Source organism: Neolamprologus multifasciatus, chromosome 20 (assembly GCF_963576455.1).
Source record: "Neolamprologus multifasciatus chromosome 20, fNeoMul1.2, whole genome shotgun sequence".
Taxonomy (NCBI): domain Eukaryota; kingdom Metazoa; phylum Chordata; class Actinopteri; order Cichliformes; family Cichlidae; genus Neolamprologus; species Neolamprologus multifasciatus.
In genome coordinates, this window is record NC_140458.1 from 34546003 (window position 1) to 34565066 (window position 19064).

At 41.2% G+C, this 19064-nt stretch overlaps 2 protein-coding genes across 4 annotated transcripts in view; both read right to left on the bottom strand.

Annotated features, from left to right (window-relative positions):
- csad (cysteine sulfinic acid decarboxylase) overlaps window positions 1–19064 on the bottom strand; it is a 294077-nt gene that overhangs the window by 3820 nt on the left and 271193 nt on the right. The window contains exons 2-7 of the mRNA XM_085146976.1: window positions 2607–3517; window positions 2384–2528; window positions 2180–2306; window positions 2015–2105; window positions 1319–1541; window positions 1129–1208 (exon numbers count right to left, since the gene is read on the bottom strand). Coding sequence (XP_085003102.1) covers window positions 1129–1208; window positions 1319–1541; window positions 2015–2105; window positions 2180–2306; window positions 2384–2515 — 653 coding nt within the window. The 5' untranslated portion in view covers window positions 2516–2528; window positions 2607–3517. The remainder of the gene's footprint in view (window positions 1–1128; window positions 1209–1318; window positions 1542–2014; window positions 2106–2179; window positions 2307–2383; window positions 2529–2606; window positions 3518–19064) is intronic.
- On the bottom strand, window positions 4270–8015 carry LOC146495444 (uncharacterized). 3 transcript variants are annotated; one of them, XM_085146970.1, is made up of 4 exons: window positions 7892–8015; window positions 5283–5617; window positions 5113–5190; window positions 4270–5043 (listed from the first exon to the last, which is right to left on the bottom strand). In XM_085146970.1, exons 2-4 carry the CDS (start codon window positions 5596–5598, stop codon window positions 4763–4765), a joined length of 675 nt encoding a protein of 224 aa, XP_085003096.1. In that variant the 5' UTR covers window positions 5599–5617; window positions 7892–8015; the 3' UTR covers window positions 4270–4762. The 3 variants fall into 3 exon arrangements, with proteins under 3 accessions (XP_085003096.1, XP_085003094.1, XP_085003095.1); XM_085146968.1 differs by having other exon boundaries at window positions 5113–5193; window positions 7892–8013; XM_085146969.1 differs by lacking the exon at window positions 7892–8015 and adding an exon at window positions 7329–7644 and having other exon boundaries at window positions 5113–5193.

Sequence of the window (19064 nt, forward strand, 5' to 3'; positions counted from 1 at the left end):
ATCTGGGGACCAGGACATGTACAGAAGAGCAAAAGCAGACCTTAAAAAAGGCATCAGAGCAGCAAAACTGGACTATTCGAGTAAACTGTCGGATCAGCTCTCAGATAACGACCCCAGAAAGGCATGGGAGGGCCTGAAACACTTCACCAATTACAAAGGCAGTGGGACAAATGCAGATAACATGGACATCTCATTAGCAGAAGAACTAAATAACTTATTTGGCCACTTCCAGAGGACTGTAGACACCCCTACCATGCACGCCGCCCTGCCCATAGCCTCTGATCACAGCCCACACACATTCACCCTCCAAGAACTCCAGGTTCACAGTTTGTTCAGAGCAGGAAATCAGGGGAGAGCTGCTGGTCCTGACAGAATACCTGGGAGAGTGCTCAAAGTCTGCGCTGACCAGCTGGCTCCTGTGTTCACCAGACTACTCAACCTCTCCCTGTTACACTGCCAATAGTCCCAGTCTCCAAGTCCACCGTGCTCAGTGGCCTCAATGATTACAGACCCATTGCACTGACACCTGAGTTTGCAAAGTGTTTAGAGAAGCTGGTCCTATAGCTCATTAAAGACTGCCTCCCACCCAGCTTTTTCTGTCAGTGAGGATGCTCTTCATTGATTTCGCTCAGCTTTCAATACCATCACCCTCCTCCATTTCTTGAGGGTTCTGAGATGGAACGGGCTGCAGACTTGTGTCCTTCTACCGAGCCACAATTGAGAATGTGCTGGTTCACACTGAAGAGACTCCAGAGGGTCATCAGAACTGCAGAGAAGGTGATCAGCTGTCCACTCCCCTCCCTGGACTCCATTGCCACCTCTAGATGTCTCTCTAGAGGCACTAGACCACCACCAATTCAACATCCTGTCCTCTGGAAAGTGGTTCAGATCCATCAGGTGCAAAACATACAGACTAAAGAGAAGCTTTACAGGGTTCTTATTATGATGCCCATGTAAACACCCCCAACAGTGAATAATGTGACTTATACATTGTGTATATAGTGTTTTTATATTGTTCTTCTTTTTTTTATATATATATATTTTTCTTTACTTTTGCACCTTTGTGGTCTTGCTACCTAATTTCTCTGTGCAAGCAACTGTACAATGCCAATAAAAAAGTTCAATTACCTGTCGTCCACTTTCACAAAGATGACGTTGTCCAAACCAATCCCCAGAAATGCAGCGCCTTTCTTTACAGAGTAATGGCTCTGAATAAAAACACCAGTATGTCTGTTTCAACAGTGTCGTGAAGTTAGAAATAAACCTGATGAAGCTTCCATTGCATCAACAAGACAAACAGGCGAACAGTCGCCCTCACCTCTGGAGATGTAAAGATGCTTAGCCGTGGGAGAGCCCACACCCCCTGGCTTTTGACCTCTGGGAAGCGTTGATAGCGTGCGAGGTTCATGGCATACATGTTGGAGGTTGAGCCCCCCGGACAGAAAATCCCGTCGCCCTCTGTCCAACCAACCAGCTGACGTAGGCCCCTGAGGACCTCGTTCTCCATCAGCACAAAGACCGGGGCTGCCTCATAGGTGAAGCTGCAGTTGTCACAGAAAACGTCCGATCCTGTTATTTGCTGGATTAGCCTCGTCTTCGTTTTATCTTTCAGTTTGTAAATCTCTGCAGCGCTGCTCTATGAGTCAGGAAACTTTCCTTGCTTACGAACCAATATATAAAAAAACCCACAACATTGTGAAACGTGTCATCAGCGTTGGTGCCAAGAAGCACCACTCAAACAGTGCACATAAACATCCCTTTGAAACACTTTGACGTTATATTTTTGCACATGCTTTCTAATAAATTCAGTTTATTAAACACCGATACACTAAAAATATGCAAAATACCTAAAATAACCTGAATGTTGGAGGTTATTCTTTCTGCTTATTCCTATTTCTAGAGTATTTCTACAGTTTGCTACCAAAGCAGAAACTCTGATCTCCTTTGATCAGTGCCTAACACACAGGTTTAACCTTCCATCCCCTCAATATTTCTCTTATTTCTTCCTTCTTACAGATTAGTGTTGAGAGCCTCAGTGAGGAATCTTCCAGCCAAGGAATGATAGTCCACCCCACCGTACTGTTGGTTAAAAAAATGTGGGTGACCTGAAATTAACAAAAGAAATAGTCCCTTCAAGATCGGACAAGTGCCTGTGTGTTTAGCTCATTTTTCTACTTACTTGTTTTGATGCTGTACTTGGCAACATCTCTTACTCTCTGGAGGAGCTTGTCCCGTGGCTCTCCTGTCTCTCTCACCCCCAAATCCAGGAGCAGAGCCAGGTCCTCGGGCTCTTTCCACTCACAAACCTGCACGAGGAAAGTGTGGATCGTGAAGTTTGTTAGCTACCGCAGACAGGGAAGCTATTTTGTGCTTCACAAGATACCTTCTGTTTGACATCTGTGCCATTGGAGAGCACTTCCTCCGTAATAATTTTGAAGGCTTCACTTAAGAAGAACTGGCCTTCAGCATGGTCAATGAGAGGCTCGTTCAGGTCACGGAGACTAGCTTGTTCCATTATCTCTTATGTGCTGTTTAAAAAACACAAATACTTTTAAATTCAAAAGGTGTGATAAGAAACAGACACATGCAAACTTCATACTACTAACCTGAGAGTGGAGACAGGTTTGTGCTGCTCTGAAACCAGACTGCAGAAAATGGCTACAAAGCAAAGGTAAGGTGGTGAGAGAGGGAGGGAGGCAACCTTTGTCCCACACTTCTAGTTAATGTTATCTGAGTTGAGAAAAGACAATGGGGCACACACACACATACACACAACTGATTTATGGGATCTCAAAAGTTCATTTTTAGAAGGTCAATATGCTTTAGTGAGTCATAAGTCACGTATAGCACTTTAATGGATAAAACTTTTGTGGATTCATGAAATGATTCTCATCAGTTCACAACAAAGAGCATCAGATTAGCTTGTGGGTGAACATTTTTAAAGGCAGTCATTTTACTGTGATGAGTTATGGAGTGTTATCTGCTCTGATATGCATGAGAAGGTGAATGAATCTTAAAAGACACAAGTCAGCCTCTACAGAAACTCTATGAAACATCAATGCAGGAGCAAAGCGATTCCCAGATTGCGCCGACAGAAAACCTTCATAGTTTTGCAGAAAAGAACTCCTGGTGTAAGAGCCAATTAAAGGTTAATTTTATTGGTACTGGTAAAATGATTAGAGGAGAAATATACATGTTTGATGTTAAGAATATAATTTCTAGTTAATTTCAAAATACTGTTTTGTTAAAGGTATAGAATATACAAGTGCGACATTCTAATGCGCTTTTTAGTATTTTGGGCTTCCGGCACACTCTAATTATGTAGTTGGGGAGTCGGATAAGCTGGAAGCAACACAGTTTTTTGACCGAGTCTTGCCATGTAAATTAAAAGTTTCAATAAACATCTTTTTTGCAAGAAAAGTACCTGGACTTGCTCGCGTTTCAAATGCACGTTGCCGGACTGACTCCTAAAGGTGGTACAGAAGAGTGAAATAGAGACGGAGTGCCGCCACTACACCTGGGATTGCTTTGTTCCCAGTTATGGCTTCTTTTCTTCTTCCAGCTGTGATTTTTATTTATTTACCTTTTTAATGAGCAGCAAAGCTAACGTTTAGGAGAAGTTTGCAGCTAGTCAAGGACGAATGTACGGTCATCAGCCACCTCAATAGGTACACCCGTTCAACTGTCAATGCAAATGTCTAATCAGCCAATCAAAAGGCAGCAACTCAATGCATTTATGCACAAAGACATGTTCGAGGTGAACTGTTAAAGTTCAAATTGAACAACAGGAGGACGAAAGATGACTTTGAGCATGACATGGATGTTGGTGCTAGACGGGCCGGTCAGAGTATTTCAGAAGCTGCTGCTGTCCTGGGAGTTTCCACCACGACCAGGGTTTACAGAGATTGGTGCAAAATGAGAAAATATCTGGTTCTATGGGTGAAACAGCACTGAGAAAAATGTAACTGATGATGGGGTGACAACATTACCCCATCATTGTTTTACGGCTGAGGGGTAAAAAAGCAAAAAAATAAAAGAAAAAAAAAAGGATTTATATAGTCTCTTATGTTTCTGGGACATTCAGTGATGCTTTGGTCTGTGGCTGAACTTGCTGATCTGGTTACTCTGGTGATTAAATTCAAATACCAAAACCCCCCAAAACATTTACACACCAGTTTATCAGCCTTCAACTCGATTTCACACCATTTTCTGTCCAGTCATCTGTGCCCCATTTGCAGTCGCTCAATTCTTAAACACCGGATAAAAGAGTAAAAATAACATATTGTTTATTTTATGGCAGTTGAACAAATAATACAACGAGTTATTTCAAGTGGTACTAAGGTTCTCCTGCTTCTGTCCTTTGCAGATGTTTTCCACGAAAGTTTTGAAAATGTTCTTTTCTCTGCTGCTTCATGTGGATGGCTGAGCTTCATCCCTAAGATCAATAATCCCAACATAAAAAGAAAATACCGTTCAAATGAAGTAAGTACAGCTTTCTTTCCATTATCTTCTCAAATGAAAGGTGAATAAAAATCATACCACAGATACCACAACAGAAAACAGAAATAAAAGCAACTCTTGTAAGAGATTTCATGAGGCAAAACTTGTATGACTTTCCTACGATAATTGTTAATGCATCATTTAAAAGTGTACAGTATAAAACACAGTAGTGCTAAATGCAGAGTAGTAAACAATACAATCTTGTTCTTGTTTAAGCCCTGATATTGATGAAAAACATTTCCTTTATACTCCAAGCAAGTAATCAGTCAGTCTTCAACAGGAAGTCGATGCTTTCAGGTGGCAACATCCACTCTCCCTGACTGAGAAGTGAATGCAGTTGAGTGGGTGTGGCTTTTTCCCTCTGCGAGTTACGCCAGTGATGCAGCATGGCAAAGACGCGCTCCACATGGAGATTATGGTCCTCTTCGATTTGCTCCAGTTTTACAGATGAGATTTCCAGAGCTTCTCTGCCGATCGCCCTCCAAGATTTGCCGATGGTACGGGCCACAGACATCAGCTGTTTCTCACTCACCATGCCAGAGCCTGTGGGATGAGGCCGTTAAAGTATGTGTTACAGAGTTCGACAGTGGAATATATTTCAGTGCCACTCACCATTGTTGCACATCTTTTTGTTTGGAATGACATCTGGTATCTCAGGTGCTTGTTTTCTTTTTTCTGAGGTTTCTTTTCCTCCTTGGAAGTGACAAAAATCTATTTATAGATCAGAAATAGAAATCTAACTGGAATAAAAGATGGCTGAAAATGAGCAAATTTTAACCTACCCGAGGACCGTGTGTTGGCTTTCAGTTTGTTAATAAAGTCAAGCCTTGGGAAGGTTTCTTGCAAGGCGTTATCCTCGAAAAGCTCCAGTAGCTCTTTTGCTGCTTCGGTACCTCTCTGTATGACGTGATCCAAAAGCTCTGTCACTTTTTCACTGGGAACGCGGCAAGATTTCACGTGCTGGTAGGCGTGAAGAGGCAGCAGGCGGCGAGCATCTGCATGCTGGAGTACAAAGTCGGGATCGGCACTCAGGATTTCTATAAGCTTTGGCTTCTGACTTCTGAGTAGCTGGATTTCCTCTCCTGATTCCTCAGCCATGACTGATTCAAATCAACTCCTGGCAAAACAAGTTGATGAAGAACTCTTTTAATAAAAGTATAAATGACATGTCCAAGAAACTCAACCAAAAACCTTTTGACTAAATTAAACTTTCAAAAATGTAAACAGCTCCAATATCATCCATTCTCCAACATTTCTAGTGGTAATAATTGTAGCTGTGACGCTGTTCTGCTCAATGTGCTGCAGACAGCAGGGAGTGTGTTGGGACCAGTCAGGGTCCCTCTGCTGGTCAAATAGGCAATGACAGCATGTCTACATTACCACAAGCTTTCATTGCCTTCTCATTATTTTAAAAACAAAAACAAAGATAACATGTGCATCAATGCTTATATATCTGTTCTAAGCCAATACTAGCCAATTACATTTCTCACTTGATATATATCTATCAGGCTCTAATGTAACACCTAATTGTCCTGCACATGCCTGCATAATTACTGCTAAACACATTCCTGGCTGCCTTTTAATTTACGTGACGATGGAAAAATGTGATATTCTCACATTTATTTTAATGACTCATTCAAGTCTCTCCAATAATCCAGTGGATGAAGAATGTACAATGGGAAATATTCCAGACTGTTTAACATATCTAATGAAGAAATGTTTCAATTTTGCAGCTACTTTTTAGTATATAAAACTGTAACATTTAACATAATTTAACATGTAATATGTAACATAATATGTTACAACGTGTTGAAAACCACAATCTCTGAAAAAATAAACTCACCGGCCACTTCACTGGGTATACTTGTGTGACTGATCCTTAACTCTAATATTTAATTAGCCAATGATATGGTGGAAACTCAATGTATTTAGGTTTGTAGATACAGTCAAGTTCAACCTCAGAATGGGGAAGAAAGTTTGGGATTTTCCCACAAATCCATGTTACATTCCTCTAAAAGTCGAGGGGATGCAGGGAAGTAACAAAAAGTATCTAGGTTGGGGCAAAAAAGAGACAATGAGGCAAAAATATACATGAAATAAAGTTTTTTTTTTTTTTAATTAATAACTATACTAAAGAAGACAGACAAATCACTATAAGCATCAAAAGATTTGATGCATAAGAGCACATCAAAAAGGTTAAATGGTTAAAAAGGCCCTCTGCTCCACAGAGCAGGCATCAGCAGTTAAGCCATACGCAACTCAGCTACAAAGGCTCTCCAGGACTGGAGTTCACCTGGTCCCTGATCTTAAGTACTCAAAGCCTTATTGTTGAATAGAAAGGACAGCAGAGAAAGGGCAGCATCTACGGCTGGAAAGAGAGGAAGTCATGCCCAGCCATGGCCCTAACAAGCCATCTTTAGAATTTACAGAGAAAGATCAGAAACAGAGAAAGTATCAAGTGAGTGGCAGTTCTCAGAGATTAAAAGAGCTGTGAGCAAGGCAATAGTAGCTCAAATAACCACTCATTACAAACACCATTTGCATCGGGTCATTGAAACGAGATAATAGAAGACTATAAAACATTGGCTGATCATCAGATCAGGTTGAGAATTTTGGAAAAAGACAATAAATTATGAATTTAGGCACCTTGTAGTGGTGTAGTGGTGTGCGGGATACTTTTGCGGTACACTTTGGGCCCCAACTGAGCACAATTTAAACAGGAGAGCCTACCTATACAACTCATCTCAAACTGGTTAGTTGATCATGTCAATGAGTTCACGGTACTCAAGCGGCCGCCACAGTCACCAGATCTCAATCAAATAGCTCACCTTTGGCACGTGGCAGAATAGGAGAGATGCATCATGGATACGCGGCAACTGTGTGACGCCATCACGTCATTATGGACCAAAATCTCTGAGGAATGTTTCAGCACCTTGTTGAATCACTGATACGAGGGGATCCCACCCACTGCAAGCAAACTCCTAATGAAGTGACTGGTGAGTGGATTTCACACTGTGATACACGGGAGTTGAATAGTGTTTATCTTATCTGTAGCTTCGGACATGAAGAAAACTAAGTGGCATTAATATTGTTTTTTTCAGTTCAAGTTTAGACCAGTAACTGTAACTTTCAACTTTCAAATAAGCGTTAATACTGATCAGAAATCACAGCATGTGCACAATCACTTTATCAACGAGTTTATTACTTTCAGTGCTTGAAGGACGCAAAGCCTTTGTTCCACATCCAGCACTTCAATCCTAAACCCCTTTAATCTCTGCACTTCCTGGGTTTGTGTGGCATCTGTTGTCGATCACCTCCAGATGCGCTTTACAGACTCGCTTTCAAGCCCCAAACAGGCTACAGGCGGAACGTATTTGTGCGTTTCTCTTACCATTTAATGCAACAGCCCCAATAACAACAATGGTAAACAAACACAGGAGACGCGTCACAAGTTCACCATCGCTTCTTTTCTCCCGCTGCTTTTCCTTCCTTATTTTATCCGGTATTTGCAGTCAAATAATTTCCGGTTATTCCTTTCACTAGCATTTTATTTCTGTTTGCTTCCATCCAGCGGTTGGATGATTTAACTGCAGGAAACCTCCCCAGCTCTGAGCATTTAGCGCCATCTGGTGGAGATGCTTACACATTGCACTGCAGTGACAGAAGTGTTCTATAATCTTAAATTATACTTAATTAAAAAAAAAGTATATAAGACTTTATTATGAAACAGAGACATTTCAATAAATACAAAAAGAAGCGACTAAAATAATTATATGGGAGGCATAAAAGAAAGAAATAGCTCGGGTTATTAAGGAGAATAAGGCAAAATTTGCACAAAAAACTCTGCAGCTTTAAAAGCTCTAGATTTTCTATAATATAAAGAATAATGGCTATAAAAACATGCAGTGTGTGCAACATACACAGCCACTGCATATGCACAATGCAAATATCCAAAGTGGATATAAATAATGCAGCTAATGATAATTTCTTTAGTACAAAAATGAAAAGCAGCAGGGGAGGACAAAATATGTATGTTTAGTTTATTTAGTTTCTTTAAAATTAGCTCAAATTCTGTGGCCAGAAAAACAAAATCCACTCACTGCTGCTGTAATTCATCAACGCAGCTAAACTGTAAATTAAATAGCTTCTCCACCTGGGCGCCTCCTCAGAGCAAGAATCTCGAACTCTCACGTCGACACGGAGAAATGTGTTGCTGGTAATATTGTGAAAATGGAGCGCTGTAAACATGGGAATAAATATTTGATTGTTTTTGGTTGAGCAGAGTCGGCTTGTTGCGTGCATACCAAATAGGACGCGTGCCTGTGTGTGTTTACTGGATGTGTGCACTTGCCAGGTATCATGAATGATGATCTACATTACAGTACATCCAAGTTTAATGTATCAAAAGGCAGCTGACTGTTATAGGACAACAATTATCAGGAGTCTCCAGTCACACATCAGCTCAGCCTGTTTACAAAGCTCCAGCTCTGGGAAATGACAAATCAATATCTTTTTCCTGGACAGATATTTGCTTTGTGTGAGTGGAAAAGCCTCTCGAGCCCATCTCATCCATACACAGTATACACTCTGAGTCACTGTGTGTATTGGTTGTCTGAATAAAACCAGCTTTTGCTTCGCCTACAGTGGGTGGAAGAGTAGATCAGATCACTTATTCCTTATTTATTCTTACCACTCAGGTGCAGCTTCTGTATTAGAGAGAAATTCATCTACCTTTATGTACTACTAATGACTTTATTATGTTATAAATTTGAATTATATTCAATCTTGAGCTTCAGCGTAGCAAAGCTAACAGGCAGCGATCTGCTGATCTAAGAGAACACATACACCGACACTCAGGGAGCTTTCAACTTGAAATGCTGCACAATGTGCCTGCAAAGTGTGCAGTTATTCATTTTGCATCACATTACTGCAGCACAAGTGGAGCATACTCTGTATGAAAATGACAATGAGCTTAGTTTGCCGCTGATCAAGCACGATCCCACTCACACCCTGGTTCTTTTCAGGCCCCATCGCGCTCTCTGTCAAGTGGCAAACTCCACTTGTATGTGCATGCTAGTGGTGGATGGTATAATAGCTCCAACTCTCCACATTGCTGATGGAGAATAATGCAGTTTCTGTATGAGTGGCTCTGGCTCTATTCTACAGACCTCTGCACCTGGAAAATTGGGATTTTTGTAGATGAGTGTGTGTATGCGCGCGTGTGTGTTTATTTATGCATGTATACAATTGAAGAGGGAGCCAGCGCAGCAGCTTATCCTCTCCGTGCCTTAACAGAGAAATTTAAATTTACATGTAAAGTAAGTGACGAGGGAAATCAATCTTACTGACAGACTTTAGCGCTCCGAGCCACGAGGGACAAAACGGAGTTGGGTCTGCGTTTGTGTGGATCAAACACTGCTTTGTACACTTGCTGACAGTACACAAGCTTTATGTTTAGACACTAAGATGCACACAAAGCTCCTTCACAGATAAAGTTGTTGATAAAAGAAATGGCACTCTTTGGTTATAACTCAGATATGAGCCAGATATGAGCCTGTTATTAACCTCTGTCTCTCTTCCACAGCATGTCTTTTATCCTGTCTTCCTTCTCTCACCCCAACCAATCACAGCAGATGGCCCCGCCCCTCCCTGAGCCTGGTTCTGCTGGAGGTTTCTTCCTGTTAAAAGGGAGTTTTTCCTTCCCACTGTCGCCAAAGTGCTGCTCATAGGGGGTCATATGATTGTTGGGTTTTTCTCTGTATCTATGAAGCGTCTTGAGGCGACTTTTGTTGTGATTTGGCGCTATATAAATAAAATTGAATTGAATTGAATTGAATTGAATAGTACAGATGGACCTCTGCACAGGGAGGCCCCCATCCCTTCCCACTGACATACACATACACACCCGCTCCCAGGATGGGGGTGGAGGGGGTAGAGAGGGTGGAGGGATGGACATATATTTGAGTGGCTCTGACATGTCTGTTTGTTTAACGTGCATTATATATGAAAGACCAGAGTGAGGGAGGAAAGACCACGGCAGCAGGGCAGCCAAACAGAGCAAACACGCAATGCAAGAGATAGAAAGTGAAAGAAGGGCAGCGCAAAGCTGCTGTTTACAGCTGGGTACACAAACTGTAGGTGGAAAGCTTCAGTTTTCAGCACAAAGACACTAGATTTAGCATCACAGGCTCAACTCAGACTGTTAGGTAACCCTATCTGAGATGTTATCATGTCTACTTTTAGAGGGAAGAAGGGTTTAATGCTGGATAACAGCAGGATGACCGTCCATTACCATTCATCATGTCATATATATTCTCTCAGATCAAATATATATGAAGCTGTTGTTCATTATGGGAGGAAGACCGTTTGCAGAGGACTTATAGATTGAGCCTGTAATGTAATTGACAGACCCATTAAGGCTGATAGAAGTGTAAATAATTTACCTGTGTGTGTTCTCCTCAGCACCCCTATTTAGAGTTACTGAAAAACAGCAAACACAAAGGCATTTTCCCTCCTTTAAGTATAACGAAGGGAGAAGACAGTGAGTCTGACAGACACAGCAGACACATTTTCAGACAGCATTAAAGCCACGAAGGAGCTCCTGGAGGAAATGGATGTGTATGTGTTTGTGTGATGTAGCAGGAGGCTGAGAAAGAGTTTTTGAAGGAGGTCAAAGGGGAGCTTAAATAAAGGAGGAGGACAGAGTTGAAGAGTTCAAAGGAGCAAAAAATAGTCACTGCGCTGAAAGAGAAAAAAGAAAGAAAGAAAAAGCTCTTATCGCATGAGATCATCCAGCTAAAGTCACCCGGAGAGGCAGGTGTCGGCTGATGTCAGCGTTTAATATTTGCTGTAGTTCAGTGAAGTCAGCGACTTGTCGAGAGCTTGTTTGCAGGATTCATTAAGCGAAGTCTGCGGATAAGGTAATCTGCCTCATTACAGTAAAGACAAAGGCACAAAGTGAAAGAGGAGAGGGAACATTTTGCTTTGTTGTGGCTCTACTGCAGTGTGAGCCGACCTCTAGAGGGAGCTCTTATCATTCTAAAGTATCAAAACGCTTTTAGCTGGGTGATGCACTCAGCTCATAATTTAAGCATAGCTTTTGTGTGATTTGAGCCATAAAGCTCAGGCTTCCCTCAATCCCTAAGACTCTTTGTTTTGGGCCATGAGACGACACAAAGTCCCTCTGGCAAAAGAGGGCGAGCCAGGTTTCTGGAGCTCCCAAAAGATATAAGAAACCCACATCCTGCTGGCTTTGGAGTTTGGTCTGTCCTAAACTCAGTGACCAGAGTAAGAATCAGAGAGACTGTGAGAAGACTTGATGCCTGACTTTGTTTAACCATCATTGACTGGAACACTGAGTAAACATTAAATGCTGGGACTAAACACTGAAGTATTTTAGGCTTGCTGGCAAGTATACAGTCTTTTTAATGAGATATTTGAGGCAACAGAAAAACATATGGCTCATCCCTTTGATTCCTTAGCATGTTCACTGCTAATTACGCCACATAAATCTGTATTACATGTTGTTAATGTGTGAGAATGAGGTTCCAGGGTTTTACATAATCACCATATTTGGAAAAAATTGCTACCTGTCTGTACCCTTATGTTTAAAGTCTGATGATATTAGAATCATGATAAACTTTGATGCTATTTCTGCTGATTGCTTTGAAAGTGTGAACATAAATTTGTGTGTGTGTGTTTTTCTTGAGCCAAACTTGCCTGCATGCTGTTTAGTTTCTTTATGATTAATGATATAATACAGAAAACTAGAACTAATAAGATTCTGTTTTTGCACTTACACACTAGTTACTGCAGGCAGGCACACACACACCCCTCCCTTTCTCCATTTTCATATACATATTTATTGAACTATTGATGTTTTTCAGGCTCCAGTGAAAACACTGAAAGAAGTATTCGTTTTATTTGTGAATGAAGCACAGATAAAAAGCATTTGGAGGCAAAAGAAAAAGGAAATCCGTACAGTACAAAGGGCTTGTTATTGAGCTGTTTTCCCCTTGTTCCATCGAGTGAAGACCGATAGTTTTGAAGGCTTAAATGATCCTCTGTGCTCATCATCAACTGAAAGAATCTTTGGAACTTCACTGATCTGATCAATACTGGCGCTGATTGAGACAGAATTAAATTCAACGCTGGTGCTTTCATTAGGAAAATGATATGACTGAGCCAAATGGCTTTCATTCTTTTCAGTCAGCCTCCAACCATCAATGCTGCTTCTATACGCACTTTCAAATAACAGCGTAAGTGTTGGGAAAACAGCAAAATCAATGACCGGGTAAAAACCCTACACTGGATATAATGTTTCCCTCTTATGTTTTTCTCCACATCACCCTGAGCTACGTCGGCTAATTAAACTCCAGGAAACAGAACACAAACTAATGACTTGAGTGTTTTGCCCGTGTGTTTGTGTGTTTGTGCAGAGCTGTGAGGTGGCGTCTATGTCTCTGTGATTTTAAGTGCCTGTGACAGCCGTCACTCTCTCCTGCTGTGTTTCCACTCCACACTGGTGTGAATATGTGTATTTGCGCCTGCGTGTGTGTGTATAATCATTTTTTGGTAGATATGCCAGTGATTCATACGTGTGTGTTGCATCACACCCAGCATCCCCAGAGGGAGGAAGTATCTTAACTGATTCAACTGCAAAACGTCTCGACTTCAGAACCTTTAACAGGATGAAGAATTAAAACATAAAAGAGGTGTGACATATAACTACTCAAATATGCTTCTAGGCTGCTTAGGCTGCTGCCCCCGCGACCCGGCCCCGGATAAAGCGGAAGAAGATGGATGGATGGAATATGCGTCTATGTTTACTTCCCTGCAACAACTGACAACTTACTGACCAAATAATTATTTGCTAGAATTTTGTGATGAGTTCAAATACTTTATGAGGTAAATAATGAAGTTGATCTTGGATTTGGAGGTCTTGCATTAGACATAATTGCATAGGACAGTTAAATGTCAACATGGGAACAACATGCCAAACATGTCTCTTCTGCTAGGATCTGTAAGCGAATGTTATGTTATATGCACCACGACTCCCATTACGCCCATTACAACCTAGTGTTCCCATCCATCCATTCGCTTCCGCTTTTCCTTTTCAGGGTTGCGGGGGGCGCTGGAGCCTATCCCAGCTGTCATAGGGCGAGAGGCGGGGTTTATCCAATTAACCTATCCCCACAAGCTGCATGTCTTTGGACGGTGGGAGGAAGCCGGAGTACCCGGAGGGAACCCACGCAAACACGGGGAGAACATGCAAACTCCACACAGAAAGACCTGATGTTGGAATTGAACTCAGGACCTTCTTGCTGTGCGGCAACAGTGCTAACCACCGTGCCACCGTGCTGCCTAATATATATGTGTGTGTACAACCTAGTGTTAAGAAAGCTAATGAATATATGAATGACTTAATTCAAAATTCAAAATGAGAAAATTAAGTGATGATTCTCCCCTAGTATAAAAGATGGACATACCAACATGACGTCACCTACTTGTTAGTGAAATTAAGATATGAAATCACAGACATTTTTCACCAAGTCATCTTGATCCGCTAACTCTTTTCCCCTTGAATGCCTAATAGGCGTAACCCTAGTTTTCCTTTAATAAACTGAGTGATTTCTGTCATATTTCAGTCCTGCTTCGAGAACAAAATGAGATGAGATGATGATGAGATGGCCTTTATTTGTCAGTTGCAGGTCTTTTGCCCACAACCGAGATGACAGACCTTGCAGACCGTACATACGATACAAACATCACATTGGGGAGACAGGTCAGGCCAGGTAGCGAGGAAAAAAACATCGAAATGTGTAACACAGAAGGATAATACAGGAATGCACAGGTATCAACACACCATAACACAATAAACACAGACAGCAACATGGGAAAGAGTTCCAGTGTGCACATCTGATCTGGGACCGCTGCAATCTTCGACTGCGCCTCCAGCTGACCCGATGTCCACATCATGGGGGAGGTAAGCGTTGGAGGTGGCGTTGGATAGGGAGGGTGATGCGTCAGTGAGTGCTTATCAGTATCAGTATATGTATGTGTGTGTGCGTGCAGTCAAAATGATTGACTGTGCATCAGGTAACAGTGAGGGTAATCTCTGCATATACAGCTTACCCAGCTTACCCCTGGAAAAACCCAGAACCTAACCAGTCCCGTCTTCTGACATACTGAGGAGTCAAAACTCAACATTAAGGGTGCAGGGGAGGTTGTCAAATGTCGTCTTTATGGGGTTAAAACTGGATATGAGGCGGAGCTGACTGTGAAAGCGGACTCTCACTAATTAATTACTTATCAATTACCACTCATTAGCCAATGAGCATTTCAAGGATAATCCTTCTGTCTGAGTAGAACACTCATAATTTATAAAATTGACTTAATGTTCGATTCAATATGACCTGAAGCTAGTGATCGAGCCCATAACGTCATCAGCGCAGTGTTTACTGAGGTCACAGAGCAGGCCCCGCCCCTCCCAGTGGCCATTAAACAGAATGCAGGATTAAGGCGTGCACATCCTGAAGCTGCATCCATCTTTTACACTGTTTTTGTTCTCCATATGTTCACCCAAGTTTCATTCCACATTGCGAATTCATGCAAGTCAGACAGACTGTCTGTTTGCTTGCCTCACTGCTGAATCTCAGCCCACCTTGTTTTCCTGCTTCCTCCCTTTTTCTGCTTAAAAAGTCTAGAAACTGAAACTCTCCATACAAGCTGTGGTCATAAAAACGTAGATGCACAGACTCGCTGCAATTATTCAATGTTTTAAGATGTTTCATTGAGCACATTTACTCTGTGCTGCATTACAGGTTCTACATGTGGTTCCTGTGTGTGCTACTGGCTGCACCCACATCCTCACATACCTCTGTCTTACTGAAAAACTGAAGCTATACCCCTTCTGTCCCTGTAGATTTCTATCCTATAACCAGACAACCACTTAGTGTCTGGCTGTGGCCTGCAACCCACACACTGCACTATTCCTCACTCGGCCACATAAATGGTATATTATGCAATGGGTGGCCTACCTCAGGTCATTAAGATGCCCTCAGTCAGCAAAACTGGGACATCTGAGTGTGCTGATCAGCCTGGCCCTGTGGTTGGTGGAGGAATGATAACTGCACGCTAATTAAAAAGCCATTCATTGGAGTGAAAGGCCAATTAAAGGCCTAATATTTGATAAGACTCTCAGCTCACTCAGCAGCAAGCCCACCTGGGAAGTATTTATTAAATGTTAATGGAGACTGTAATTAATATCCAGGGTGGATTAACGCGCAACTGAATATCGTTCACATTCACACAGAGGACGGGAGAGGGGGTGACGAGTTCGAGAGAAAGAGAACAAGTACAAACGAGAGAACGATATGTAACCTAATATTCTGCATTTGTAAAAAAAAAAAAAAATCTCTCATGCAGATGTGCCATTAATGATGAAGCATAAAGTTTTTTTTTTTTTTTAAACAGATACAGAAAAAAAGTCACAGAAATATTAAATTCCTTGTTGCAGCTCTCGTTTTCCATTTTCTAAATATAGAAGCCAGTTAGAGCCTGATAACTGGGTACTTGTGCCTCTGTATATTTCTATTCATGCTAATGGGCCATCTGACTACAAGGTGTGTGTGTGTGTGTGTGTGTGTGTGTGTGTGTGAGAGAGAGAGAGAGTGAGTGATCGTGTTTACATGAGCTTTATTTTTTTTGGCTGCTCCTTCTGAATTCAGTTAATTGGGATTACTTGTTTAATTTCCTGTTTTATTTTGAAATTCTGATTTCATTGTTGCTTCACTGGTCAAAAAAAGGAAAACTCCAGATGAGATCACCAATCTGGTCCATCCAGGGCATCACTGAACTCCTGGAGAGTCTGCTGTGCAACCTGGTGGCATGTGGCTCATATAGAAATTAGAATTCAAATTCCAAAATTTGGTGTAATATAAGCCATATGGAACATAATATTGCCAAAACTATTTGTTTATTTGCCTTCACACACATATGAACTCCATTCTTAGTCCACAGAGTTTAATCTGGGAAGGCTCCACAAGTGATTGTGTTTATGGCAATTTCTAATCAGAAGTGCGTTTGTGAGGTCACACACTGATGTTGCATGAGAAAGCCTGGCTAACAGTCTCCACTTTAATTCATCCCAAATATGTTCTGACTCTGTGGGGACCAGTCAAGTTCCTCCACACTTAACGTCCTCATCCATGCCTTTGTGGACCTTGCTCTGTCCACTGGTTCACAGTCTTTTTAGAACAGGAAGGAGGCAACCTCAAACTATTCCCACAAAACTGGGAGCATGAAACTGTCAAAATGTCTTAATAGTAAGCATTAAGAATTCCTTTCACTGGAACTCAGGGTCCGAGCCCAACTCTTGAAAAAATCCCACACCATAATCTGCCTTCTAGTAAACTTAACAGTTGGCACAATGCAGTCAAACAAGTGCTGTTCTTCTGGCAACTGCCAAACCTAGACTAGTGCATTTTGTTGTAATACCACTAAAAGCTGACTGTGGAATATTTAGTACTAAGGTGCACAGGTGGCATCCTATCACGGTACTTCACTAGAATTCCCTGAACTCCTGAGAGCGACCCGTTGTTTCACAAATGTTTGCAGAAACGCTCGGCATGCCTGGTGCTTGATTTTATATACATGTGACCAGAACACAGAAGCGTCTTGCTGTGAGGTAACAGTGTTAAACACCACCCCACTGCCTTTTCAAAAACATATGTTTGAAATTTAATTAGTATCACATTAGTCAGCAACATCGGTCTTTTTGTTACAGAAATGTTTTCTTTTATTTCAATTTGTATGAAATCATCTTTTTAACTATTTGAGTTTTTGTGCTTTGGGTAAACAACTGTAAGCACTGAGAGCACAATTTCAAAAAATGTAATCAGTGCCATATATAGGCTACTTGAAACCTTTTGCTTTATTTGTATTGTATGTTGCATGAAAAGAAAATCAGTTCCCTGCTTGTATCAACTGCCCTTGTTTCCCCCTCAGAAGATGGCCTCCATTTATAAGTTGTTCTTTTTAGAAAACTGTCCTCATGGTCTTCCTAAGTAGCACAAAGCTTGGGAGAGATTCACAGACAGCAGAGGACAGGTCAGGTTGAACTGTAAATAACCGTGCACGGCAGAATGATTTCCCCCAAGAAAATACCTTTTGCTCCTTTCGTTTATTGCTGTTACTCTGAGCTGAGTTACTGTTTTACACGGTTTTGGTCGTCTTTCATTAACTTCTCATTGTGATTAGCTGTTTGGATTTTACTTTGACCTTGTTTACATCTCTCCAACAAGTCATTAGGAACTATATAGAGTGTCTTCATTACTGATGGCTGCTCTATTAGCCAAGACTAATAGACATGGTCACAGAGGACGGACATGCCAATAGCACTAAAAACGCTAAAGCTAATTATCTAGTGGGTTGGGGGCTGGAGTTAAGGTTATAGCTAAAGATTGAGGGTAGAGTTAGAATTTGGTGAGGTTTACTCGACTTTTTCCCAATAAGCTGTCAGCCAGCCAACGATGCAGTGACCCTATGTTTCAAAAAGGCTGGATGTTCGCTGGTTTGGGTGGTTATGTCTCAGGGGGTAAAGTTTTTGTTTTCTTTAAAAAAAACAAGATAAGGACAAATATAAAGCAGAGATGTGTTTCTGTTAGAGGAGTTAACCTGTGGAATAGTTATGACAGTGATTTAAAAAGGTGTAGTTCATTTTCCTTGTTTAAAAATATTTTTAAAAATAGAGTATTAGAAAAATATATATATCAAGAATGAAAAGAGCAAAAAAAAACAAAAACAAAAAACAAAAAAACCTCTTGATTCTTTTGCTTTGATGTAGTTACTTACTAAGGTGGAAAGTTTTTTGTTTTTTTGTTTTTTTCTTGTTTGTTTGTTTTGTTTTTGCTTTGTTTGCCTTCTCTCACCCCAACCGGTCGCAGCAGATGGCCCCGCCCCTCTCTGAGCCTGGTTCTGCTGGAGGTTTCTTCCTGTTAAAAGGGAGTTTTTCCTTCCCACTGTCGCCAAAGTGCTGCTCATAGGGGGTCATATGATTGTTGGGCTTTTCTCTGTATCTATGAAGCGCCTTGAGGCGACATTTGTTGTGATTTGGCGCTATATAAATAAAATTGAATTGAATTGAATTTTATTATTTGCTTCGAGCCCTGTGTACAGGAGCTGCATGCTAAAAGATCTTTTGTTAAAAGGGTTGGCGTAATAAGCAAATGCTTCAGCCAATACCTTTTGATTAGCCTTGTCTCATGCTTTCTTGCTTTGTGGTAAATCTTTGTTCTGTCTTCACTGAGATATTTGAATGCTAATCAATAAAAACATATCACTTCAAACTTCAAAGTGGGTTGTCTGTTAACTGGAAGGTTGGTGGTTCGATCTATGAGAACGTAAGGCTATGAGTGCTTAGGCTCAGGAAAAAAGCACTTGTATGGTTGAATGAGGCATGTAAGAAAGTACTTTGAGTGTTCAAATTGAGTGAAAAAGTCCTTTTAATCTATGCTCAGTTATTTGTTTATTTGTGTGTCTTTGTGTGTATCTGCATATATTAT